This window comes from Sordaria macrospora, chromosome 1, assembly GCF_033870435.1.
Source record: "Sordaria macrospora chromosome 1, complete sequence".
NCBI lineage: Eukaryota > Fungi > Ascomycota > Sordariomycetes > Sordariales > Sordariaceae > Sordaria > Sordaria macrospora.
The window spans coordinates 5,863,345-5,889,808 of NC_089371.1; the positions used below are offsets into that span (position 1 = coordinate 5,863,345).

General features: G+C 53.2%; 5 protein-coding genes across 5 annotated transcripts; all 5 read right to left on the reverse strand.

The window, feature by feature from the left end:
- Window positions 1-746: 746 nt before the first annotated feature.
- SMAC4_01458 (uncharacterized protein) lies at window positions 747-2,709 on the reverse strand. The gene is made up of 3 exons (XM_003352576.2): window positions 2,545-2,709; window positions 1,243-2,291; window positions 747-1,188 (listed from the first exon to the last, which is right to left on the reverse strand). Exons 1-3 carry the CDS (start codon window positions 2,563-2,565, stop codon window positions 1,101-1,103), a joined length of 1,158 nt encoding a protein of 385 aa, XP_003352624.1. The 5' UTR covers window positions 2,566-2,709; the 3' UTR covers window positions 747-1,100.
- Window positions 2,710-3,807: 1,098 nt separating this feature from the next.
- On the reverse strand, window positions 3,808-7,390 carry SMAC4_01457 (uncharacterized protein; the record flags this gene model as incomplete). The annotated part of the gene is made up of 4 exons (XM_066089593.1): window positions 7,129-7,390; window positions 6,069-6,903; window positions 5,813-5,975; window positions 3,808-4,917 (listed from the first exon to the last, which is right to left on the reverse strand). The coding sequence occupies exons 2-4, from the start codon at window positions 6,602-6,604 to the stop codon at window positions 3,808-3,810; spliced, it is 1,809 nt and encodes a 602-aa protein (XP_065945774.1). The 5' UTR covers window positions 6,605-6,903; window positions 7,129-7,390.
- Window positions 7,391-8,332: 942 nt separating this feature from the next.
- On the reverse strand, window positions 8,333-12,010 carry SMAC4_01456 (uncharacterized protein). The gene is made up of 4 exons (XM_066089592.1): window positions 11,353-12,010; window positions 11,215-11,245; window positions 10,822-11,138; window positions 8,333-10,770 (listed from the first exon to the last, which is right to left on the reverse strand). Exons 1-4 carry the CDS (start codon window positions 11,426-11,428, stop codon window positions 8,633-8,635), a joined length of 2,562 nt encoding a protein of 853 aa, XP_065945775.1. The 5' UTR covers window positions 11,429-12,010; the 3' UTR covers window positions 8,333-8,632.
- Window positions 12,011-12,862: 852 nt separating this feature from the next.
- Window positions 12,863-15,139, reverse strand: SMAC4_01455 (uncharacterized protein; the record flags this gene model as incomplete). Its single annotated transcript, XM_003352573.2, has 2 exons — window positions 12,863-14,474; window positions 14,536-15,139. The coding sequence occupies 2 exons, from the start codon at window positions 15,137-15,139 to the stop codon at window positions 13,369-13,371; spliced, it is 1,710 nt and encodes a 569-aa protein (XP_003352621.1). The 3' UTR covers window positions 12,863-13,368.
- Window positions 15,140-16,201: 1,062 nt separating this feature from the next.
- Window positions 16,202-22,565, reverse strand: SMAC4_01454 (uncharacterized protein). Its single transcript, XM_003352572.2, has 2 exons — window positions 22,176-22,565; window positions 16,202-22,112 (listed from the first exon to the last, which is right to left on the reverse strand). The coding sequence occupies exons 1-2, from the start codon at window positions 22,357-22,359 to the stop codon at window positions 16,738-16,740; spliced, it is 5,559 nt and encodes a 1,852-aa protein (XP_003352620.1). The 5' UTR covers window positions 22,360-22,565; the 3' UTR covers window positions 16,202-16,737.
- Window positions 22,566-26,464: the final 3,899 nt, after the last annotated feature.

Consider the following 26,464-nt stretch of genomic DNA (forward strand, 5'->3'; position numbering starts at 1 on the left):
CCCATACCGATTCATCGTGCATTACGTCCATCCTGTCGAGTTCTTGTCTCCTTTGAGTCAATCTCCGGCCTGGAGGGCTGGGACTGTAGGATATGGGTTTAAGACGTTGGTGGTTTTCAGAAACCTTGACCAAATCACGGGGGAAAAGGACGGGAGATGCAGCCAACGAGTCGCATTGCCCATTTATCCAATTAATCCATCTATGGTATCCCGAGGCACAGCGGATCAAGTATACGAATCGTTCTCGGTGTGCTTCCTTGCCTGCCCCCAGCTTCGTCCACTTTATCATGTCGTTGTTTCGTCGATACGATCGCGTGGTGCTGTTGCCTGGTGTTTTTTTCGTCACTCCTCCATCTGTTGTCATGTGTCATCCAAAGTCTAGACACGTCGTCCGACCCAGTCCGATTCCGCAGGGCTGCTTCCAGTTTCGGGAGACGGGAGACGGGATCCGGGAGCCCTATTTCTCTTGGCACTAGCTGCATGCCGGACGCGGGTGGACACCGGGAACGCTAAAAAGGACCTGACTAGCGGTAGCGTATTTGACGGGGTTTAAGTGACAGCATGTTTCCACCTGCCAACGGCCCAACCTTGATAGAGACCACCACTAAGCCTAACTCCCTACAGGCGATGGAGATAGAGAAGAGCTAAAGCGGACCGCTCGGTAGAAGCTTGATGGAGACTGTGAACAAAATTCAATGTTAACCTAGACGGCCATGGGGAAGCCCCTTTATAAGATCAAAAAACTCCTATATTCTGTGTAAATGCTTCGGATTGCTCGGAAATTGCACGATTTGTCGCCCGCCCCAGGATCGCCCATAGATAGCAGACAAATGAAATGGATTTCGTATAGCCAACTCTACGTACAATACAAGGGATGTTGTTAGGTGGTGGTGTATGCTCCCTTCTCTCCCAGTCTACTCGTCCGGGTCATGAACGAATAATCACCTCCGTCGTGGTATCTCCAACCAGCCGGGGGGCGGCTGGGCCGTTATACAGTGTAAATTAAAGGCGAAAGATGGAAATGAGGGCAGATGCAGTCGGATTAAAGGCGTGGTCTTTTTCTATTCAGGCCAAGGCTTGTCCTACGTTGCGGGGTATCTTTAGAGAGACTTCTCCATGGAGTTGAGGATGGCGCGGGTGAACTCGTGAGTGGAGGCCTCGCCGCCCATATCGCGGGTGCGGGTCTTGCTGTGAGGGGGTTAGCATGTGTTTTTTTAACCAGAAAACAGTAATAGAACTTACCCCTCGGCAATAACGTCGTAGACGGCGTTGGAGATGCGGTTGGCGTGGTCATCGAGACCGAGGTGGCGGAGGAGCATGGCACCGCTGAGGAGAAGAGCGGTAGGGTTGGCCTCGTCCTTGCCCTGGATATCGAGACCGACGTGACGGCAGCCGGGCTCGAAGACGGCGACATCACGGCCCATGTTGCAGCCGGGAACGACACCAGGGCCACCGACGAGGGCAGCGGCGATGTTGGAGAGAATACCACCGTAAAGGTTGGGCATGACCATGACGTCGAACTGCTGGGGCTTGCTGACGCACTGCATGGAGGCGTTATCGACGATCATGTCGTTGCACTCGAGCTGGGGGAAGTCCTTGGCGAGGCGGTTGAAGGTGCCGCGGAAGAGACCATCGGCGAGCTTCATGATGTTGGCCTTGTGGATGCAGGTAACCTTCTTGCGCTGGTTGGCAAGGGCGAACTGGAAGGCGAACTTGGTGATGCGCTCGGACTTGGCGCGGGTGATGATCTTGAGAGACTCGACGACGCCATCGACGGACTGGTGCTCGAGGCCGGAGTACTCACCCTCGGTGTTCTCACGGATGATGCAGAGATCGACGTCCTTGTGGCGGGTCTGGAGGCCGGGGATGTTCTTGACGAGGGAGATGGAGGCGTAGATGTCGAGCTCCTGGCGCATGGCGACGTTGAAGCTCTGGTGGCCGGAGCGGCTGATGGGGGTGTGGAGGATACCCTTGAGGCCGAGCTTGTTCCTCCTCAGAGAGGCAACAGCCTGCTGGAAAGCCTCCTCGGTGCGGCCGGCGTTGTCCTGGACACCGGAGATCTCAATCTGCTCCCAGGTAATGGGGACATTGTCGGCCTTGAAGATGGTCTTGACGGACTCGGCAACCTCGGCACCGATACCGTCACCGGGGATAAGGGTGACGGTGTACTTGCCGCCGTACTTGGTGGGCTTGAAGATGTCGGACTGGAGGGTCTGCGCAGGAGTGTCCTGGACGCTGGCGAAGCCGCGGGCGAGGCGGGGGGTGGGCTGGGCAACGGCCCGAGCAAGGCGCTGTTATGGGAGACACACATGTTAGTCGTATGTAGGGTAGGTATCGTGAGCATATGTGTTCTGGCATGCCATGTAGCGGTGGTAGCGGCACGGCGCAAGTCTGACGAGCGGGCGTCATGTACGCGACCACATATGTCCGCCATCCGAAGGTTGTTGATTTTTCTCGTGCTTGGGAGCGGGGATGACGTCGGGTGGCAGATTTTGCAGCAAGCAAGAAGCACAGGAGCCAAGACAGCAACATAAGCAAACATACCATAGAGTTTCTGGAAAGCATTTTGGAGGACTGGGTTGCCAATGACCAAGGACAAGAGCGGAGAGGGATTGAAGGAGCGGCGGCCGAAGGGTGAGGGAGGAAAAGATTCGGACTGGAGAAAAGAAGGGAGTTTGAGGTTCGAAGTCTGGAGGATGAATTGGCAGATTTGACAGATTTGGCCGCCCAGCCCAGGGCAGGCAGGGCAAATGCCTCACGGTCCTTCACAAAATGTCTGCTGCCAGTGCTTCCCGCCAATGGCCCCCTCCATTGGCCTCCAATCGTCCACAGAGCGGACGGGATACGCCTGCCCTGCCTTGGTGGGGAACCAGATTCGGAGAAACCAAGAACAAATTCGACACGCTTGGCTTGGACAAGTTTAGCGTCACAGGGCGTGTGGTCGCCGTGTGGGTGCACGGATCAGGCGGCCCCACCTCTGACGTCCTCTGTCCTTCTGGGCTTCTGCACCTTCCACGCGCCCGCTGTCAGCGTGTTCTAGCGCTCCATCTCGCTGTCGTCCAGACATCTGACAGCTCTGTCGGGCGGTGTTAGTCGCGCCGGCATCGTGGACTCCGGCACAGCTCCTCATACCGACCGCGGCACGGAGCGGCCCCGGGTTCAATAGAGGCTACCTACAGAACGGACACGGAGGACATGTCCTGTGAAACCTAACTGGCACCGCTTGAGTTATCTGAAGCTATCCATTCAAATCCCCCATTGCGCTTGATGGCCTGTGTTGACAGTTGCTAGTGTTGGTGCCAAGAGATAAACGCCTTCTTCATTCGCCTGCCGTATCCACTGAAACTATCGTGAGAAAAGGAACTGTCGCCTTGGCCGGATCCCGTCGGCGCTATCGCTCCAAACCCCACGATATCTCCGACATCACCTTCTCGCACCTTTCTCGCGTCAACGACTCAGACCGTATACACGACACTCATCAAACAACAACATGGGTTGGGGTCGACTTTACTTATAATCGCAACTTCCGCACAAACCGAACAAAATGAGCCTCTCACCTATCCATGCTCCTTCGTCGCTGCAAATAAGCTCCATGTCCATTGATCGACCATGGCAGGGTCCACCACTTCGGAGTCGCGATCCGCAATGAGGCTCTCGGGATCCCAGGGTCCTGTCTCAGGGGCTTTGTTTACCACCACCGACAACATCACCGTCACCTTCAACGAGTCTTATCAACATTATGTCCAATAAACCCGATTGATGACGGCTCACCAGGACCATCCCCAGTCACCCGACAACACCTCACTCTTACACAAACGGCGCATCTCTCCTCAACCGATACTCTCCGCGTCCCTGCCACACGACCCTGTAGCCCAGCGTTCCCTCCACGATAGCCAACACCATCGGCATCGTCATTGACAACGGCCTCCTTGACCCCTTTACATGCATGCTTTTGTCGATTGTTAGCTCACTCATGACGTCATGGAGTATGCCGTCCACCGCGGGAGGAATACCAGTCGGTGGCGTATCTGCACTGTTCATGACAACATCGGGAGTCCATTTGCTGATATACAGATCAATGAGTTTGATCGAGCGGCCGTGGCTACCAAAGATGATGATACAACTTGGATGTTCCTGGATGGTGAGATGGTAGGGCGGCTTTGAGCAGAGTTCGACCAGCGACGGAAGGGAGTCGACCGTTGGGAAGGGGGTTGGGGTTGGCTCGGTAGAGGACGAGGTTGCGGTTGTGGTCGTCTTCGACGTTGCGGCGGTCGTTGCATCACAAGCGGCGGCCGGAGCGCTTGGCCCTTCTCCTACCGAGTTCTCGTCCCTGACACCAAGCTGCGCCAACCCCAACTCCAACTCCTTGGCCGTTCCCGCTCCCTTTTCCGGCTCGGGGTTCAAGTTCTTCTTCTTTCCTTCTTCCGTTGCCTGGAAGTTGCACGACAGAAGCCCCTTCCTGAACCCCTCGCGAACCGAGTTATTCCCACTAAAGTACGCCTTCTTCGCAAATAAGTAGTGCTTGGGCAAGTGCACAAAGAACCCTTTTCTTTCTTCGGACCAAGTGGTACCCAGTTGAATGTCCTCCCACAGGTCCAACATGACCCTCAGCTTGCCCCCGGCTTCGACCACGCAATCAAGAAGGCTGGTCAACCAGTCATCTATTCCGGAGCGACCAAGTATTACGCGCAACTCACTGCTCCATTGAAGCAGGATATGGGCGGCCAGTCCGACGATTCCATTTGAGGGCTCTTCTTGTTCGCCATATTCGTCCAGGATACGCTGCCAGTCGGCTTCGACGATGACTTCGTGTCCGAGCGTCCTCCTGAGCTTGGCAAGCTCGATTTGGAGGTGCGAGGTTTTGGAGAGGATGCCATCGGTGATGTTTTGGGCGATGGAAGGCGGGTAGTAAGGGGCCTTGACACAGGTAGGTTAGCCGAAGATTCTGGTTTGTCCTGATGATTCCTTGGTGCCCTGCTGTCCAAAATTGCTGTCACTTACGGCTCTGTGGCTGCCTTGAGGTTCGTCATGTTGTCTGATGTTTTCCTGAAATGTGGCTATTGTTCCTGCGGGAAGTAGGAGTGATGGATGACTTCCGGCGAGGGTGAGATGACTTTCTTCCTACAAAAGTGAGTCGGTCGAAACCACGAAGGCGCAAAAAGCAGGAACAACGGTCGGATAAAGGGTCCGAAAGGCAATGGATCAATCTGATCTGCGGCGAAGCCACGAAGGCAACCTACAAACACTGCCACATTGCATGCAGTTCCGCCCAACGGTCAACCCCGCCTTTTCCTCGCATGGCCTTTTGCTGGTCTCCCCAAGGCATGATTATGATTGGCTGTCAGCAATGCTCTGTCGGCACCCACGATAGCTTCTTGACGAAGTTCTGGCATCCACACGAGGTTGTCATCACCCAACACCGCGTTATGGCTCGCAAGTAAATGAACACGGCACGACACCAACACCATCACTGCATTCAACGTCCTCTCAGATACCATATCGAGGTTTTCGCACGAGGACGAAAGCCGCATGTCAGACGCTGACATCCATGGCTGAGTCAAATTCCATATTACCATTACTACTATCATCAAGCTCGCAGCAAATGCCTCCAGATTTTGGCCCCCAAACGTTCATCACCCACCATCCGTAACATCGAGCAGACTTGTCATCCGCTATGCGTCGGCACCCGACAGTCTGCAACTGCCCGTTCCCGCTTCCGCATCCGTCCCGTCTCCGTCATTAACGCCGTTGCCGTTGCCGTTATCATCATCTCCGTATCGGCGGCGTCCTTGTTCTTTCCTTACGCAAACACCTGAAGCTCAGACGGCACAAATGAGAACTCAGGCAGATCGCAATTCTGGATGTTCCAGTAGTAGTTCATGCCATTCTTCCACTCGGCTGGAGGCGTCTGGTGCTCCTCGAAGGTGCAGTTGGGCGTCTGGTTGGCAGAAGTGCCGTTGGCGGAGAAGACGGCCCTACGGATTCATTGGTGTTAGCTGACGCTCTAGTACTGATCCCACGCTAAAACCTCCACAAAGAGCGAAGCAGAGATAGGTTGAAGAACTCACATATTCCCCGGCATATTCCCTGGCCCCTCAGCCAAATCATCACACTCCCACCTCTGCCTCACCTCCACCGCCTGAATCGACTTCCAATACCGAAACTGCGTCTTGAACCCTTCCTTCACCTCTCCGCCACTTGTCGAGTTGATCACAGTCGAGCAATCATACACCCGCTGCCCATAGAACGGATCCATGTAATCCGTGCTATACGCAACGCAGTACACGTTCAGCTCCGGTAGCGCGTTGCTGGTGAGGTTGAATTTGACCGTGGCGCCGTTGACGCGGTGCGAGGGCGTGGTGTACGTGAGGGAAGAAGAGTAGTGGAAGTCGGACACGGTCCAGTGCATATCGTGCAGGGAGGTGTTGGTGCAGCCTGTTGGCAGGTCGTCGGTGAGGAAGGTGGCGGAGAGGACGTGGGTGGAGTTGGGGGATTGTTGGAGGGAGATCACAGGTCCTGCTGGTGCTGGAACAGGGACGGGGGAGGCGGTTGCTGAACTGAGGAGGAGAGGGAGGACGTTGATGAGGGCGGTTGATGTCTTCATTTTGGAAGGTGGGTTGGGCTGTTGGTGGATTCCACTTTGATGGAAGGCTTGGTGGTGTTGATGTTGAAGTTGGCAAAAATGGGGAAAAATATTGAGTAGGCAGGTAAGTGTTGCTTGTGCTTGTAGTACTCGAGAACCTTTTGGAATCCAGGAAGCAAGGGAGTCGCGAGGAAGTTATATAGCCGGCATTATTCCATCATCCGTCTTGATTGTCCAGTCGGTCGGTTAGTTCGTATGCCACTAAAATCTAACCCGGTCTCTTGGGACTGATTCTTTCTTCGTGTGTAGTATCGTATTCCCTATTCTCCATTTAGTTCTCACAAATATCAGCTTGATCCCAATATGCAATAAAGGAGATGGAAGACGGCAAAACACGGCAGAGGTACGGATGTGTGCCATAAACAGCGTGATATCATAAGTGGGCCGATATAGGATACCGTAGGCAAGTACGATCGTGGAAGGCAGTGCTGACAGCAAGTGAGATTGTGGCAGGGACAAGTAACAAACCGGAACTTGTAACTAACAAATCTCGTATCCCGTAGTGAAAAGGAGCCAACAGTCAGTCCTCTGGGCAGTGTCGTGGTGTTAACGTTATTTTGGTGGACTGGGAGGTCACGTTTCGGTTTTATACGACCTGACGTGAGGTGGTTTGGTTAATGGATGGTTGGTTTGTTGGTAAAATGGGGTTGGGAATGAATAGTTGGATCGAGGAGGTTCGAGTAACGTTAACATCTGGGAATACAATCCTCATCTTAGATATTGAATGAGAAAACCAGAGGTAATCATACCTTACCATTTGCTCAGTTTTAGTATTCCTCTAGGTACCTACCCATGGCTAGACGCGCCTTATTTGTCCACAGATGTCCATCACCGGAACTGGATCCGCATTCTGTTCTACCTGTAGCACCGACTTCCATTATCTTCAAATCACACAGGGGCACCATCGATCCGCGAAGTTCACGGTGGACGAGTGACAGTGTAAGGGTACCTACCTACCTACCAAGGGGTAGTACGTTTGTGGCAGCTGATGCGACCCTTCAACCGAAATCATGTGTGTAACCAACACGTCAAAAAAAATAAAAAAATCCCCGGTGGCATTATATGAGTGGATCGAAAATGCTCACACACTGAGTACCTGTCAACCCGGCCCAAGTATCACGTTCAGAACTACTGGATAACCGCGGCGGCTGGTTGATATTTGGTCGGGACACAGAGATGGCCATTCACAAGCTCATATGCGGATATCTTGTCATGATAGGGCACCAACGATATTGCAACAGTTCAACATCCGATGGTCACTGAATGCCAAACTGGCTTAGGCAAAAAGTGTACCAAGCTGGTCAAGCTGATAACTTGAGTGAAGTTGAGCAAGCTACTCAAACATGGTAATATGAACACTTCATGACTTTATGTGATCATTGGAAAATACAAAGCACTAAAATTGGATCCGGTCCCGAAAAATACCTTAAGACAAGAGGACAGTAGGTACACGACAATGGAGATGGGAGGTATGTAAAACCAACATGAGACCGGATAACCCCATCCACGTGTTGAGTGTATTGTAGAACTACAAGACTTCAGCCCGATTGACTTCGTGCTAAGGGAAGGGACCCTGTATATCACAATGTCTGTCATGGGTTTTCCGATATCCCAGACCAGGCTGGACCGGCAAAAGAGCCCTAATCTTTGAGACAGGGCATGCTGAGAATCATGTTCCTTGTTTCATTCCCAGATATAGTAAAGGTACTGTACTCTATTCAAAACACCTATAGTAACAGATGCTATTTCGTAAGGTAAACAGTAGGTAACAAGGCTTGGAACAACCAAACCCTTGGTTTTACGGGTTCTTCTTTAATCCCAGTCCATGTCCATGCTGAATCATAACACATCATAGTATCGTTGAATCGTCCACGCTCGTCGTTCGTACATTAAGTTCTATTCCCACTCCAGGAACATGCCCACACGTTCGAGACACATGCCGTGCGCAACCCCGGTGTCCCCCTTTAACCCAATATGCAAGTCCTCTAACTAACCACCACGCCCACCATCCTCCGGCCCCAAAACATCAAGCGGCTCAACCCTCACCAGTATCTCTTCCAACAGTCCCTCCAGGAACCCTCCCACATCCTTGCCCATCCCCACCGGCTCCGCCTTATCATAGTGATCAATTTCCTTGCACACATGCGCCAGCTTATACACCAACTTGCGTATCTTCTCGTTAGCCGCTTCAGCGCGCTGCTGCTTGGGCGTTGGCGGAGAAGGAGCGTATCCTGGTTCGGGTCGGTACGTCTGCTGCAGCATTATCTGGCGACGTTTGAGCGCCTCCTCTAGTGCAGGGAAAATCACGTCGTTGAGGGCGTCTAACTCGCCGCTGGGACTGGGTGGATCGGGCGAAGGGAACGCTGCAAGTGATGTTGATGACGAGGACGGTGTGCTTAGTCCGCCGTAATTGGATGAGGTGGAGACTATGCGGCTTCCTGATGGTGAGGAGCGTGGCAACTCCTTCGATGTTAGGGGACTTAGACCCTGACTCTGGTGGTAGCTTGACCTGTTAGGTTGATACTGTCCAGAGGAAGGCTGCTGCTGATGCTGTGAATTTCGTCGCTGATGCTGTAGTTGCTGATGCTGTTGTTGCTGCTGTTGCTGCTGTTGCTGCTGCTGCTGCTGTTGTTGTTGTTGTTGTTGTTGTTGTTGTTGTTGTTGTTGTTGTTGTTGTTGTTGTTGTTGTTGTTGTTGTTGTTGTTGTTGATACAATGACTCGCGCGAGGGCTGGTGATAGAGCATCGAAGGTTGTGACTGTTGTCTCTGATGCTGTTGGTACACTTGCTCGCGCGAAGCTTGATGATTTAGCTGACGCTGTTGCTGCGGTGGTGGTGGTTGTTGCTGCTGTTGCCGGTAAAGTGATTCACGTGAAGGTTGGTGGTAGAGGGGGGCTTGCTGCTGCTGCTGCTGTTGGAAAGGTTTGTTCGTGCTTGGTGCTTGCTGATTTATTTGCTGGTTCGTGAGTTTCTGGAGGGGCTGTTGCTGTGGCTGCTGTCCTCCTCTGAATGGGGGTATCTCAGACAGCTTCATAGGTCCAGCCGAGGTTCTTGAAGACGATGACGAAGGTTGTTGGTTATACTGCGGTGGCGACAGTGCTGATTGTTGCTGTGTGCTGTTCTGTATAGCCGGTCCGAGGTTCATACCCCCAATATCCCGTCGTAACTGTTCCTGAAGCACACGATCATAATCCGGAGAACTGCCTAATGGCACATGCGACACCGGTCTGGCTAGTGACGTCCGAGGCGTCGGGGTTTCCCTCGATTTCTGGGACTGTTGCTCTAGTTGCTGTATCTGCTGCTTAACAGGTGAACTAGGCACAGAGACTCTGGTCGGGGGCGGCATCGCTAGGCTTGGTGTTGTTACAGGTTTCCTCGCAGGTGATGCTTGCCTCGCGGTCCCTTGTCCACTGGTGTCAACCGCAAGCTTGGATGTAGCTTGGTTAGATTCCCTCCTCCAGTCTTCCCGGTTATCCGCGATCTCGTTCGCTCTGCCGGACCTCGCGTTGAGTGTCGACTCGTCCATGACGTTCAACATGCCGGGCCTGTGGACCACACCGCCGCGGTCACTAACCAGCCGGACTGTGCCAAAGTCCCACATGTCCTCGTTGATGTGCTTCCGTTGCTCAACATAATGGTTTTGCTCCGGCTCATTGTACTCTTCGTCATCCTGCTTGTGCGTAGCTGCCCACCGGTTGTATCGTTCGATGAGCTCCGTCAGATAGCTGGTCTTCTTTGCCCGTCTGATAAACGGATGCTTGAGAAGTTCTCTTGCCGTTGGCCTTTCCTTGGGGTCACGCTGCAAGCACAGCTCGATGAACTCCTTGAACCCCTTGCTGAAGTTTCCCTCCAGGCGTGGAGGCGGATTCTTGGGAATCAGGAATAGCACCTTCATGGGATGGATGTCGGCGTAAGGTGGCTCTCCCTTGGCGAGCTCAAGGGCCGTGATACCCAAAGACCAAATATCAGCCTTGTGATCGTAGCCGCTTTGCTTAATGACCTCGGGAGCCATCCAGAACGGGGTGCCGACAAATGTGTTCTTCTTGGTCATGGTCGCCGATAGCTGACCGGAAACACCGAAATCGGCGAGCTTGACCTGGCCATTGGCAGCAAGGAGAATGTTGGCAGCTACTACAAGTCAGCAACTTTTCAGCTACGTGCCCTAGGTGACATCCCTACCTTTGATATCTCGGTGTAGCTTCTTGTCCTGATGCAAGTAGTCCAGCCCCAGCAGCAGTTCGCGGACGATGATGGCGATATAGTCTTCCCCAATCAGGCCCGGCTTCATCAAATCGGCACAGCTACCGCCCGAGCAGAACTCCATGACAATCCATAGCTCGGCGCCCTTGGCATATGAACCGTAGTATTTAGTGACGTAGGGCGACTGTAGCTCGGAAAGGATGGCGATCTCCTGGATGATGTCTTCTACTTCGTCTTCGGCGCTTTCGATATCGATAACCTTGATGGCTACGGCCTGGCCGCTTCGTTTGTCGACACTGTGAATTTGAAGTAGATATGTCAGTCCGTGACTCTGCCAGAACATGAAAAGACGTGGGACAGTAGGTACGGTACCCTTTGTAGACCTTGCCAAAACTTCCACCACCTGCAAGAAAATACGGTCTACTGGTCAGCAAACCGCCGCTTGAACCATCATGGCGCCGAGGGCTATTTATGAGCGGACATGTTGGGACGCTCGGTGGGTGAACCAACCTATACAAAATTCCTTGGTGTATAGGAGTTCGGGGTCCACGGATCCCTCGTGCTCGTCATATTCGCGGTCGGCCATGACGTCGGGTAACTCGAATCGCGCGTGGGAAGGAAGAGAGGTGGCTCTGTTTAGTCGGTGGTGGTGGTGCTCGTGGTGGTGCGGCTGGACGAGGGTCGCATGGGTTGGTCAACGACAGTGCGCCAATTGGGTCGGATCTCCTCGTGGGATTTCGCTTCGAGGGTCGCAAAGTATTGTTGTGGTAGTCTAGTGGGCAAGATGCGCGACGAGAAGCACCGACACGGCGTAAGGCTACCAGGAAGAGGGCGATCAAGGGCGACGGGAGCAAAGGGTGGCCAGCTGTGATGCTCTCTGATCTGTAGACCAATGTGCAGCCGGGTCGGGGACAGGAGCAAGGGGAAGCTCGACGGGAACAGTTGGCGGGACTAGGTCAGCCCCGCTGACCGCACAATTCCAAGGACGAGACGAGCTGTCGCGAAGCTAAGTCTGGGGACCAAGGTACTTGCGGGAGTCGGTTGTTGTTGGAAGGGGAAGAATTCGGAGGTTGGAAAGGTGCAAGCGCAAAAGGCGAGGAGGGAAAGGTTGATCAGAACGAGCGAAGGAATTGGTGGTGGACTTGGAATGAAGGTGGTCGTTGTCCGATGTTTACCTTCCTTGGAGTTGGAGGCAGGTCGGTGGTTGGCAGGGGACCCGGAGGAAAGTTGCCTAAGAAATGGCGGGACCCCAGCCCCGGCTCCATCGTTCCCCACAACGCGCACTGTGTCCAGCGCTGCAGTGCCCGTTTTACCAGCAGGTACCTGTAGCGCGCTATACTTGTAAGTGCTGTGCTGAAAGGAATGCGGTACCTCTAGCTCACGAATCAGCAATCCGCAACAACCTGGAAGGTAATTCCCATTCTCGATTTTCTTTCCATACTACTCACAGACTCAGCATTCCTCTCAGTCGCCAATTGGCTAAGTAGACGATCAGGAGCGCGCGAAACATCTTAAGGTAGTGTTGGATATACACATAGAAACCAGGAAGGAAGGTGAGGAGGAAGGGCAGCCAGATACAAAACAAGCAATATCTGGGAATCTGGGTTAGCACTTAGCTCACTGAGGAGCGGGGTCTCATTTGTGGGGCAGGCATGTCGGGTTTCCCTCTTGAAATGTAGCTGCCGCTGCTGCTCAAATTAGCGCCGCAGCTTGTGACTTTTAGATCGTGAAGATCTAGGAAGTATAAGCTGAGATCACCTACTTTCGATATGGACAATGATACCTGAATCTTCCCGAGCTTTCTTTTCTCTTTGTTGTAGGCCATAACATGAGGGTTATATTTAGGTAAACATTGCGGGGGTCAACGATGTGCATGCACCAGCAACTGGATTATCAGAGGGTACCCTGCAGCAGTGACAGTTGCAGACTCGAAGTTGCAGCTTCCACCTTACCTACCCGCGTGTATTTTTGTAGGGTACGGTAAAACGGTCACAACCACATAAAGCAATCCTCATCACCACTCCGAAGCAGCCATCACGGCATATGCCAGATGACTAGTAACTAACCAACTTTGGTAACGGTGGAGGATTATTCAGACAAGGAGCACGAGTAGTTTTGTCACCTATCGTTGTGCATTTACCGTGCCTAGAGTTTTGTGTAAAAGATACAGGAAGAGGGGGGGAATCAAAGCGAGCAAGAAAATTAACGGAAAGCTGATATTATGACCCATGATACGCCTTGTTTCCTTCTGTCCTCTCTGTCCTCTTCCGCTGCGAGACAAACGTCTTTCTCGATTTCTTCCATAGTAGAGTTACCTGTAAGAATTCCTCCGCCTTGTGACGCCAATTCCGGGCTGTGCGTGCCGTAAAACAAACGATATATCCTTCCTTGTCTTTGTACTGACAATTGTCAAAAGGTATAATAACACCCGTTCTAGAAATGAATGCCCTTCTCTAGTTAGTCATCCAGCCACCCATCAAGTCCATCCATATCCTCTATGAGCTCGTAGATAGACCCTTGGTCATCCTAATCCTCAATGAACTCCACCATGACAGTACCATTCGCCAGGCCAGCCTCCTTAATCGTCTGATCAATAACGTCAAGCAGGTTGGCACCTTCAGGCATCGACTTGAGCTCAAACTCGAGTCCCACCTTGCCCTCCAGGGGCTCGGCCTTGAGCCACTCGTACATACGGCGCACGGGTTCGTCAAGTCTGAACCGGCGAACGATGCGCTGTGGGGGGTTGCGGATCTGCACTCTCGTCACGGTGGCAGGGTCAACAGGGGGTTCGACATGCGGTCGGTCCGAGGCGATTTGGGCGAAAATAGATTCCTCTGCGGCGGGAGCCTCGGGCTCGGGCTCGGGTGCCGCTTGGGCAGGCTCTTCGTCGGCTCGCTCCTGGCCCTTGGCCGAGTCTGTCGGCCTGGTAAGGGCATCGGGGTCGTGGACCTTGGGCGCCGAAGAGCTGCTATCGCCTCCGTTCTCAAGACTGTTGCGGAGTGCCATCTCGAGCATCTCCTCCTCCGTCATCCTGTCCACATCCACCACCTGCTTGGGCTGCTTCGCCTTGAGGACAGGGTTCTTAGCGTGGGCCTCCAAGCTATACCTATCGAGGAACTCGGCCAACTGGGCGTGGAACTCGAGCGGCTTGGGGAACGGAATGCCGCTCCACACCTTGACCTGCTCGCCTGTGCGGGGATCGATAATCGAGACGTGAGGGTAGTTCTGGGGGTTTTCGTGTGTCTGGTTCGGGAGGTAAAAGGAGATGTACTGCTCGGCCGAGCGGTCGGCCTTGTCGTACTGCAGAAATATGAAGTTGTGCTTAACAAGCTCCTTAATCGGCCCATCCTTCCAAATGTCGCGGTTGAGGGCTTGGCAGTTGAAATCAGCCATATCCTGGAGATTAACCATAATCCACTTCTTCTCCTCCTTGCCCTCGTCACGCGCCTCGTCCCAGGTAAGATGTGCCATCAACTCGTACGGGGGGCGGAAAAGCTCTGCCAGACGGCCAGCCCGCGTTGCAGCAGCTCCCGTAGGAGGCGAGACCACACCGCCGGCAGCGGCACCGGGGGCGGGATCGGGAGGCTGATCCCAAACAGTAGGCTGCGCGAACGGGTTACCGGGTCGCCCAGCTGGAAGAGAGTGTTAACAAATACATGGAATCAGTGGCTTGGAACTTTGTAAATAACTTACCCCGAGCTTGCCTCGCCCTTGCCTGTTCCTGCCGGAAATGCTCAAACATCATCTCATCGTCGTCTCCGCCAAAACCTCCTGGAGCAACGAGAGTCTCTGTCGTTCGAGACATGGGAGCACGAACATCGTCCTCGCCCATTGGGCCTCCAGCTCTGGATCCTCCACCACCGCCACCACCGTACATCTCTTCTTGTAGTCGCTTTGCCATGGCGGCATCCTCCTCTTCCTGTGCCCTCTGGGCAATATTGGCTGCCCTCGTCGTCTCATCGTCCGAGTCGTCGAATTGTCCCAAGTCGTCATCTTCCGTCATCTGAATATCATCGTCGTCCGAGTCGATGTGAATAACACCGGCAGCGTCTTCACGACCGACGTTGGGGCGGTTGGGCCTGCTCGACGAGCGAGAGGCGCCAGCGGATCGAGAAGCGGCAGTGGGAGCCGCCTCTGTCGCGGGGTTGGAAAGCGTGCGCTGGAGCTCTTCGTCGGTAAACCAGAGCTGGACGGCTTGCTCGATATCACCGCCGCACAACTCTAGCATGCGCCTGGCAGCCGTGTCGTTCGCCCCCGTGATGCTCGCGAAGTTCGCGATAGTTTCTGAATCAGCCATCGTGTAGACTGTCGGTTAAGTGATGTCGTTTGAAGGAAAGGCCAAAGAATTCTCAAACGAAGTGCAGTGCGGTGCCCAATCTTTGAGTGGTGGCGAGTTGTCGAGAAGGGGGGACAAGACGTTGTTAGTATCTGGCAGCTCGGCTGGAGCTGTTGCGGGTCAGGAAGAAGTTGAGAATAAGGGAGCGAGTTGAGGGCAGGCAATCGAGGCCGGATGTGGGAAAGAGGTGGTTCTTCGATCTGCTGTAAATTTCGAGAATGCGCAGCCGTAACGCGAAGCTGTGACCGCACCGACCAATGTTGTACAGCGCACGCGCAGTGACTTGAAGTTGGCGGGGGAGGATGTTCGTTTCGAGGCCACAGAGAGGTGGGGATCCTGGTCGGGCTCGTTTATCGGCCGCCGGAGCTCGATGGTGCTTTTCTAGTGTACCTAGTGTAGAAGAGAAAATGATGTGGCGACCTGCGTTCTGCCGGCTGATTAATACTTGGGAATATTTGCTGCGGCAAGAAAGCCAAATGGGCATGCAAGGTGAATGAACCCTTTTCCGTCTTGGAAATCCGAGTGGTCAAAGGTTGAATCAAAGGTTCGGCATCGCATCCATTTCTTAAGGCGCCCAAGCTGGTGACGCAAGAGGGACGCTTGTCACCTACACTGTCGCACTGGAGAGCACGCTCGGGCAGTCAAGCGGCGGGGACCTGGGATGGAAGCTTCTCCCCTGTCGGCCGGGGTCTGGGCTGCGAACAGCGTGGGTTAGGGTTATCCGCCAACACTCAAGTGCCTTGGCCAGGAGATTTCAACAAATAAAGTTCAAACACAGTCCAAGAGGGAAAATTACAATTATACTAAATCTAATTCTTCCTGTTTCTCATTATTTCATTGCGATACGAGCAAATAAAGTCTTGCTCTTTCGTTTCGAACGTCCGGTAGCAAGGAAGCTGTGGTCGTGGCGCGCGTGAGCATGGGGACGGGATATCCTGAGCGAACACCCTTCACCCACCACAACCTGCGGACCCTGAATCTGGCACTGGGAAACTGCAGTTCAGGACTGTTGAGATATGAACCTGTCAATTACCCTTACGTAGTCAATTGATTGCGGAATTTCGCCCCTGGGTTTCCATTGAACTGGATTACCCAACTCGCTGGCATTTGGTTCCACCATCTCTAGACTACGAGATCCGTTATGTTATAGTGTTCTAGGCACAGTAAAAAGTACAGTTATGTAATGACAACCTTCCATCGGCTGTCCATGTCATGGCCATCTCAGATCTGTAAAACGCCTGCCGTATCTGCCAACGCCTATAACAGCCTAACCAGAAGATCACATATGCCTTGCATCTCAAGCAATTAACCATCAAGCAATAAATGACAACCACATCGCCACCAAGAACGCCGCCCAGTGAATAAGGGTAGGTAGTGAGGGTGAATGGGACTGTGTCCGTACACCTGAAGAAAAACAGCCAAGCCCATTTCTTGTTGTCTTTCCGCCCGTATCCTACTACAGGCTCCTACCCAACAAACCAAAGTGTGCACTACCACGGAGGGATACCAAAAAGAGGGCCTTGAAGCTCCTCTCAGGCGCTGCCTACTTGAGTCCCTAATCAAGCAGAATCAAGCAGAACCAAGCACGTCGTCCACTTTCCATGTACCTCCGTCGAACGCTCTTCATTCAACGCCTTCTCAACCTTCTTCTTGATTTCCATTGGCAAGGCGATGCCACTAGCATCACCAGCCGTGGCATGATCCTTGGGAAGCTTCGCGAGCACCATAGCCGCCATGGTAGCCTTAGCCCTCAGCAGCCTTTGGTCCTCTGTTCCTGTGTCGGCCCTGTCAAGGTCGAGAGTTGCGAAATAGAATGGGAGGACCTCAAGGGTATCTGCTATAGACCCAGCTCCTCCCTTATGTACTGCGTTGAAGGCTTCCTCAAGCAACTCCACCAAACATCCGTACCAAAAGGCCCTTCTGATGGCATCGAAGGAAGCATGGCTGATATAGGGCCTCTTGAAATCGGGCTTCTTCGCGTTCTCCTCAAGAGCGAGCGCGATGTCCCTCAACTGGCCCATGGCATCCTCTTGCATCTTGGCACGGTTGTAGCCCTTGGCGATAGCTTCCATGCCGGCCCACGCAGTCTGGCTCTTGAGATCCAGGCCCCTTGCCCTGTCATTGATATTGGCCTTATCGTCGAGATCCATGGCGTCTTCGTCGTTGCTCATGTCCAAGTGCGGCGTGACAATTTCTGTGATGGTCGGCAGCATAGTCAAGTCATCTCTTGCGGCTGCGAACTTCCATAGACAGCGGAATGCATGGGGCCGGTATGCATTGTTATTCCTCTTGGCCTCGCGAACGGCGATCTTCTTCAGCCGCTCCCCAAAGGAGGCGTCTTCTTGCCAGATCGCCTTGCTCTTGCTGACAAAGTCAGGGAACGGCTCGAGGAGCTTCTCTTTACCCGGGAATGTCTTGAGGGCCAATGCCTTGTCGTAGACGGGCCACAAGGTCTTGAGGTTCTCGACGTTGACTTGACCGGTGACATCGCTGGCCTTGGTAATGCCTGCGACGGCAGACGAGATAGCGAGGGCGCCGGCATGTTTTAGTGACCATTGCGCCGTGTCTAATGAGAGTTGTACCAACTCTGCAATCTCGGACACGTATCTCGAAACGCTCAGGCTGCTTCCTGCGTGCTTGTCCCACACCTCGTGGAATGCCTTCCGAACGTATTCGTCTGTATCATGCTTTCCTAGATATGAGAAAGGCAGAAGCTTGCCCTCAAGGGCGTTAAAATGGTCAGGAGAGATCTTCGAGAGAGCCAACACGACATCGGCAACCTTCTGGCGTCTAGCCTCGTCCTCCGACTCCAGATAGAGCCTCAGAAGCTTATCAGAGAAGCGCAGCTTGACGTCGTCTGAGCAGCCACGGATAATGTATGCAGCAGCACGCGCATATTCCTGGCTGACCTGGTCGTTGCGATCCAAAACCTGTTTTTCCATCAGTTGCAGGAATCGCGCTGAGTACGGCGTGAAATTGGCAGTATGCCTAGTTGCAAGGATAGATAAAACGCGGCTGCAGCCGATCCTGGTTGGCATTCCGATAGCCGACTTGACAGCCTCTTCCAGCGCCGGCGCGAGTTCCACCATGACCTCTGCGTCAACTGTCCGGAGACTGTTCTCAATCGCCTCAGTAATCGGGCTCTGCGCAACCTCTGCGCTGCGAAGTTTGTCGATCTTGTCTCTGTCGTCTTCCCCCAATCGTTGGTAATAATAGTTAACAACGTCTGACTCAAGTGTGGTGAGGCTCCCAAGCAGATTTGTAACTATGGTAGGGATGTAGGGGTTGAGGGCCTTCCCACCCTTCTTGCAAATTTTGATTACTGTGTCGGTAGAGAAGAGCTTGACCTCCTTCACACCACTCTCGATTCCTTTGTCTGAGAGCAAGAACGGCAAAGCCTCGTTCATCATGGCCCTGGCAGACGCGGTGTTGCCAGACTCTTCCAACTGGCGGACCAACGTGGTGGAAAGAGCAATGCACATGTGCAAAGCAGCATTCCTCACAGTACCCTTAACATCATCGAGGACCTTCAAGGCCGCAATCCAAATGTCCTTGTAGTACTGCTCGTACTTCTGGAAGGGTCGGCCGCCGACCAGCTCAATGATGGCAGCACAGCTTGCCTCGCGCACTCTCCATTCCTTGCCAAGGATGCACTTGAGCAGGTCCTTCATGATAGCATCGAAATGCGTATCAATGACGGCATTGGAATCCTTGACCAGAGCTTTCCAAATATCGTTCATGGACTTTTGCACGTTCGGGTTGGGGTCAAAGCGGTACCGATACAGCTTCGGGTACAGCTTGGGGTCAACCTCTGACTCAGAGAGAATGTTGCTCAGTCCAAAACGACCAAAGGCAGATCGGGTGGACCACGTGGCCGCGTTCGTCGCCATAGACATGAGCTTGTAGACAAGACTTTGATCTCCCACCTCATTCGCAAGGCTGACAATATCCTTGTACGAGGTGACGGACTTGCCGTCGCCAGTCGGAAGCGCACCGGCATCGAAGAGTTCAGTTTCTTCATCCACCTTGAGCTGGGGGCCGGATCCCGTGAACGATGCAACAAGATCGCGTACGAGATCGCCCTTGAGGGCCGCATCTCCCTTCTCGTATACGAGTGAGAGACCTCTGGAGGCAGTCTCCTGAACCAGTTCATCGCGAGCACTGAGCAGGCGCATAAATGCTACCTGGCATTCACGTAACCTGGATTGAACCTCTTCGAGATGAGAGCAGTATTGGATGAGGCAGAAGAGCCAGATACCGGAGGCCTTGAGGAGAGAGGGCTTGGTGTTCTTGCAGTCGGTGAGCAACTTCTCCAAGACCGCAGTAACCCGGCTAGGCCGCTTGGGTATGCGGTACGAATCTCCGCTGACTTCAACATTCAGCGTAAGCTGGACGACATCAGAATCCCAGCATGCGATGGCGGCTACGATGGCTTCGCCCACGGTGAAGTGTACCTCTGCCTGTCTCAGCTCGTAGAGAGCAAACAGCCTCTCGAGAATGACGGCAACAAGGTCACAGCTCTCATCGTCATTAGACGATGCTTTCCTAGAAGGCAATGACATTACGAGCCGACCAAGGGCAGTAATGGCCTTTTCGTTACCCTTCTTGGCAAGGAGAACCAAGGGGTCAACGAAAGCTCTGATAATGTCATCCTCATCTGCCTCTGGAAGCACACAGACGCCTGCTGTCCAGAGTTGGCTGTATGCTTCTATCAAGGCTTCCTGTGTCGAGAGGGTGTTAAAGCACACCTGGCCAAGGGTGGGAAACCAGTCCCCAAGGCCACTGCTGACATTGCTTTCCTTGTCTGTGGAATAATACACTGATCTGGAAATGAGATGCGCAAGTGCATTCCATGCTCCTTCGACCGCATTGAGCTCTGATCCAACGGCTGTCTTTCGGTTTCCGGCAATCTCCGCCAACGTAGACATGGATTTCTTGACAGATTCCTGGCTGTTCGCCGGATGAGCGGCCAGGATGCCAAACGCCGAGCACGCAAGGGGGCGGATCTCGCGTTTGTTAGAAGTGACTAGCGGAAGCAATTCCATAGCACGAGGAACCAATGGCGCGAGGATCCTGCTCGGCGTGAAAGAAGCAAGCTCAACGAAACAGCGTCCACACCCTTCTGCGATCTCGGTGTCCTCCAAGAGCATGCCATCAAAGGCCGAACGGAGAAGGTAGGAGACAGCTAGGCCTTGCTCACTGGAGGTCAAGTGATGACGGATAGCACGCCGGGTTTTAAGATCAGAGTGTACGGTTGCACTCAACTGGCGCTCCCAGCCTGGCTCAATGGTGAAGTCTTGCAATGCAGTGAGGAAGAGAATCCGCTTGCAATAGTCGACAGCAACAGGGAAGGCCCGAATGCACTGCCCAGGGAAGTTGCGGAATGATGACCCTTCGTCGATATCCATGCCGGCGTCGGGGTTACCATCGTATGATATGGTTTTGGTGAAAAAGGCAACCACCATCTCGTGCCAGACAGGCAGCTTCGTAGGTCTCTCTTCGTTGGCGTAGTACGTCCAAGGGTTCAAGCCCTTTTGGCCCTCTTCAACCACGTCACTTCGCTCGTCCCGCCGGCCAGCAACTGCAAGGATATCAACCCATCGAGCGTATATATCAGAGAAGGGCAAGCATTGGTTGGCCCATTTTGTTGCAGCATGTCGAGAACTCCGAACAATGTTGCCTTCTTCGGTTTTAGCCATTGACTTCAGTATCAAGGCATGGAGCTGTTTAGACAGGTCGGGGTTGTGAGGCGGTCGAAAGTTCGCAGCAAGACTGGAGAGAGCGGCATCAATGTTGACGACTACGTCCGCGGTGGGATCTTCGCACAGAGATTGGAACAGCCATCGGGCCAAGACCATGCGCTCTGTGTCAGACATGGCCGTGCCTTTTGCAAGGACGCCAATGGTCTCGTAGGCCCTGGAACGAAGGGTGTTGTCATCGTGAGACTGGCGTTCAGGCTTGGGCCAGCCCTGGGCCTCGACGAACTCCCGGAGAAGTGAGACAAGCAAAGACCTGATCTGTGAGAATTCTGGTTTGTTGGCGCCTATGCGGGCGACCCAGTTAATGAACTCAAACAAGGCCCGATGTACCTTGGTGAGTTCAAGACCGGAAGATAAGGTTGGTAGGCCATCCACTTGCATGGCATCTGGACCTGTAGCGGCTACATCTAGGCGGAAAGCCGCCAGAATCTCGTCTGTGAAGGTGGTAGCGATTTCTGACTTGCTCAGCAGGCCAAGAATGCGTATCCTGTACGGGGCGGGTAGTCTTGAGTGGGCCTCAAACAGCTGGCGCACGATATCTGTGTCTTCGAGTGACACTTTGTTTCTCTTGAGCATATCATCGCCGACACCAGCGAGGCGGAAATCAGAGCTCGAGGCAGCATAGATGGCGGGAAGGAAACGTTCTTGGTCGGTGAAAGCACCGCTTGCGAGAAGGTTGACGACTTTGATTCGACTCTCGGACAAGTCGGCAAGACTCCAAGTCTCGGGTTTGTCCAGTGTGAGAAAAGAGACATCCCTCTGGGCCAACCCAGGGGAAGTCATGGCGCCTTGTGCATTTATACGCAACAATAGCAGCTTTCCCAACCACTCGGCGACAAAGTTGGCATCTCTGGGATCCTGAAGGCCTATTTGTTCCCGGAGTTTTCCGTCCTCGTTGCTGCCCCTGGGAGGCAAATTGAAGTCACGAAGACAACGCAGGAAGACGTTGAACAAGCTGGCTCTTGAAGGGCTTACATCCGAACCGATACCAGGGAGAATCTTGCGGATGAGATATCGACGTACCACCACGCCTACTCTGGCGAGACTGTGTTGTATGAAGAGGAGGTCGAAATACTTGACGAGTTGTGAGCCTGTGGCCTTGTACTGCTCGAGCAAAGCGGTAACTGGAAGTATGATGCTGGGTGATTCGATGAATGTAGTAAGCCTTTGGCATACTACAACGACCTGTGGACATGACAATGTGAGCTTTCACGCGGGTTGGGTCTCCCAAGACAAACGCGACTTGTGTTGACCAACCTTGTTGCGAACTGAGGCATGCTCACTTCCTGCTTTTAGGAGTAAGGCCGGTAGGTACCTGTCGAGGAGCTCCTGTAGCTTCTCTTCGTTGTTGGCCACGGCGAGAATGCGAAAGTCTAGCTTTTCTACAAGTTCCAGCTCTCTTTGTTCGGTTGGGGCCGCCATGGTGAAGTATTTGCTGTAACTCAAATATTACTGGTGCTGGCTGAGGCTGAGGTGATGAGGTGAGTCGCGGATGAAGGCTTCTCCAAAGGATGCGCCAGTCGCGAAACGCAGGTGAAGGGGGAGGTGCAGTTGAGGAGGGCAACGCGCGAGTGCGAAAATGTAGCCGGAGAATGGCAGTAAAATTATATAGTGAGGTGAATTACCCTAGGTATTAGAAATGTATTGCCACGTTGTATTTCCTCGTCAGCATGCTGTGCCTGGCGATCGTTGTGTGGTGTGGTGGTATTTCTTTGCTTGGATGGTTGTCGGTTGGCTCACTTCATCATCGTGGTGGATGACAACACTGACAACCAGGGGCACTCCTGACCGGATGAGCTGGTGGCAGGCACAGCGAAGCCCCACGAAGGCACACTGGTACCTTGAAGTACGTGTACATACATACGTACCGCAGCCCCGCAAATGACTAATCGGGGCTCGGTGGCCTCAATACCTCTAGTGGGGCCCAGACGCGCCAGCAACCACAGGGCATGGAACTGCTTAACCCGGACCTGCCGATTGGGCAACTGCTCGGGCACCTACTTCAAGATGGAACTTGGAAAGTTCACAGCAACTGCCAACTGACAGAAGTCAACAGAGTCAAAGAGTCGATCAGATTTCCGGTCCTCCAACGCCGAGTTAGGCTGAAGACCACGACTGCCTTCGATGACAGTAGAAACCATATCGAGACATTTGGTCATCCGATGTTACTTATTCTTACTTGAAAATCAAACGGTACTTACCTGCTCGCACCTCGCGCCCCCAGTCTTCCCGCCGTGATGAGATGCTCTTCTCGGCGAAAATGGAAATGCCAGCGTCAAGCAAGTCGTCACAGTTTTATTCGGCTTTCTCCTGGCCATGGATTTGCAGGCCCTTTGCCTTGAAAACTCGTTGCTTCCATCTTCATCAACCATCTCCCCGAACCCACGCCTTCTCCCATTATGCTCTTCCCGCCTTTGAGAAGTAAGGAGAGCCCAGCGATGCTCAGCCTGCCTGTCTCTTTCTGTGAACATCCATGCTATCGTTAGATTAGGCACGTGTCCACGGGCTTGTCGGAGTTACGCGTCTTATACGGCAAGCTGCTCTGAGTCCTTGGAGGCATTCAGCCTGCCCGATAAACTGTATATCCGTTATCAGTCACGGTAATTGGCGCACCAAATTAAACCTACCAAGCTGATGCTGGAAAATACCCAAGAAGAATCGACGTGCGTTCACGATATGCAATGCTAGAAGAACCGGACTGTCGCGTTGAAGCCGGTTTCTTCATATCGCCCTGATATGCTACGGCTGCTTTCATGCTTTTCTGCATCTCAGAATCCAGGCTTCCTTCACTCCTCGGGGCCTGAACACCAAAGTGGAAGCCATGATTCAAGCACATTTGCCTCGACGAACCGGGCCGTCGTATTATGCCCGTTGGTGGTGTGATATGCTTCGGATTCCGGATTGGGGCTACCAATGATACCTCTATTCCAGTTGTTGGGGCGTGAATTCTTTGCAGCATACAGCTCCAAGGCATCAAGGAGGACCGTCACACAATTTTCAAGACCTGTGAGCATGCTCATACTGACATACCGAACGTTGTCTTTCAAGATATCAAATGCTTCTCGGACGTGGCGGTTAAGCTCCGCCATTATTGGCTATAAGTGCCGATTGAGGTGACTGTAGATCCGGAGAAGGTTGTATCGCACATCAGACAGTGTACATAGGTAATTTGGGACGATTCATGACAACTCTCACAGACAGCCATATCTTTCCGTGAGTTTTCATTGAGGAGAACTTTCCACTTTCATTCTGAACGGGGACGCCGGACGAGAAGATTCCCATTTAGCAGGTCTGGGACTCGACGGTTGAGAACTGTTTAGCCTTTGTGTCTCCAATGTAACAAGCGCAAGGCGCCTCGAGGTTAAGAATGGGGATTGTCATTAATCGTTCGGCCCATGAGGGACAGAACCCACCAGTCAGCAAAAAGTACCTGGCTAGATCGGTGTATGTACATTACATACGACGGATCGCTAGTGACAGGCGGCGCCGCGTGGTTGCTGGAGATGCACGACATCCAAGTTCTGGAACCTTTGGGGAGGCATCTTTTCCACACCCCTTTTGCCCTGTCAAGGTCAAATTCCCATCTCTTGATTCGTCCACCTGTTTGTACGAACAGCATGTTTTCGTTGCGACTCGCACTGGTTGGGGGGTCCATTCAGATCCCTACGGGCATCTCCACAAGCCTGGTGGTATCATTTCTCTCCCTCCTGGTAACCACACTGCTACCGTCCTACTGGGAGTAGCTTTCTAGATGTTTTCTAGAGGAGGCTAAAGCTGGCCAAAATTGGATATACTTTGTGTTCTTTTGGACTGCTAAGCATCTTTCCCAATTCTCAACCACTCGCACCAATGGCACTTGACCTTGAATGATGGGCCGCGGGCTTACCTACCGTAGTCCAGTTTGACGACCACTTCCCCTCCATCACAGGCCGCCAGTGATCACGAATCACCTCATCTGAATTCCATCCACGAACCAAGTTGAAATTTGCCACGAGAACGGCTAGCCTTGACTCCCGGCCTTTCCTCACACCAAAAGACATGGAACGCACTGACTGGAGGCAGGTACCGGGAGATGCTCGAGACTTTGGGCCCCCAAGATGCCGGTAGTCAATGGGGGAAAAGCCCGAAGCGAGCAACTCCCATGTGTAATTCACTTCCTTCATTCTGTCTTTACAGTTGGCAGCTGCGTGAACTTTCGAATGGTGCATAGACCGAGCCTCAAAGATATCCAAGGTACCAGGCGTCTGGTAGTCCGGACATGCTCAAGGTAATGCCGTCATATCTGGCCATGTTGACGCCCATGGTACAGACATGCTGCTGCAGGCCATTTCCATCGTTCAAAACAGAAGACCTCTTCCAGCTTGTGCCCGTGGCATTGATACCAGATAAGGTGTCTGAGAGGATTGGTATGCATGATGAGTGTCGGAGGGGAGAGGGATTGCACCCAACTCTCGCAACCATGCCCGGCTTCTCCCATTTTCGGACTCCGATGGGAGGATACCCGAGGGTTTGAGTTCCCACCTGGTTGAAGTGGGAAGTTCAGGAAGCTGCACTGGATGTTGAGGTTCTGGGGAGTGCGCTTTGCATCGTACCTACCTGCTCTGAGAAATGTCTTTTTCTTGATCCCCGGTCCACGTTAGCTCTTTCCCTACGCAATTGGTGATCTGCACTAACAAGGTCGCAAGTTCATGCAAGTCACTTCAGCGGAGCTTGGTACCTAACAAGCATTGCCAAATCGGCCGTGCAATCAAGTACACCTTGGTCTCGGGTACATCCGCAGATGATAGTGTCATCAATGCGCTAGAACGCGGTCATGGCGTCGGCAGCCCCTCCCTTCCCCACCATGCCCACCATCGCGGCTTGTGCCAGGATCCTCTTTAGCGGCGTAAAGAGGACTTCGCTGCAGGTCTGGCGTAACAAACCGTACAGCAGCGGGCAAAAAGAGACTGATAGCGGACACAGTACACCCAGACAGCCACAACTGCTTGGTGAAGTTGAAAATCTGCCCAGGGGCTGGTCGGTCCCGGCGTCAGGCGATACATCGGCGCACCGTAATATACACGACAGAAAGCGACGAGCGGCGCGGTCTTTCCCAGTTTTTACGCTTTTTTTTTTAGCTTTGCTCTGCCCGAAAACTTGAAGCTCCACCACATTTTCTTCCTCGTGCGTGCTCTTTCCTCAGCTTTTCTACTTTTCTACCACCACTTATGTAGCAAGGACTCCCTCCACCTTTCTTCCCCATCTGCCTTTCCGCTTTTCACTTCTCTTTTCATTGGAGTCGTCTGCGTTTGCTTTGCCGTGTCTGGTGCACATCTCCCAAGGTCTTTCTTCAATTCCTGCCTTACTCGCACCAAACGTCCTCTTGGCTTCGGCTTTCTTCGATTATTTCTCTCGTGTCTTGCGGTTGTTTTCCAGTATCGCCAGCAACCTCTTAAAGTCGTCGTTAGCGTCGTGGCAAGGTCCGTATTCCATCTTCCTCCTGCTGGTGCCCGTTGACGCCATGCTGAACTGGCGGCTCCCTTAGCAA

Excerpts from the sequence above, each read along its gene's own strand:
- SMAC4_01458 (XM_003352576.2), bottom strand. The coding sequence starts at position 2,565 with ATGCTTTCCAGAAACTCTATG. Across the intron at positions 2,292-2,544 it reads TGCTTTCCAGAAACTCTATG|CGCCTTGCTCGGGCCGTTGC; the intron begins GTATGTTTGCTT and ends CTCCCATAACAG. Across the intron at positions 1,189-1,242 it reads TACGACGTTATTGCCGAGGG|CAAGACCCGCACCCGCGATA; the intron begins GTAAGTTCTATT and ends ACCCCCTCACAG.
- SMAC4_01456 (XM_066089592.1), bottom strand. The coding sequence starts at position 11,428 with ATGGCCGACCGCGAATATGACGAGCACGAGGGATCCGTGGACCCCGAA. Across the intron at positions 11,246-11,352 it reads CACCAAGGAATTTTGTATAG|GTGGTGGAAGTTTTGGCAAG; the intron begins GTTGGTTCACCC and ends ATTTTCTTGCAG. Across the intron at positions 10,771-10,821 it reads GCTACACCGAGATATCAAAG|CTGCCAACATTCTCCTTGCT; the intron begins GTAGGGATGTCA and ends GACTTGTAGTAG.
- SMAC4_01454 (XM_003352572.2), bottom strand. The coding sequence starts at position 22,359 with ATGGCGGCCCCAACCGAACAAAGAGAGCTGGAACTTGTAGAAAAGCTA. Across the intron at positions 22,113-22,175 it reads GGTTGGTCAACACAAGTCGC|TATGCCAAAGGCTTACTACA; the intron begins GTTTGTCTTGGG and ends AGGTCGTTGTAG.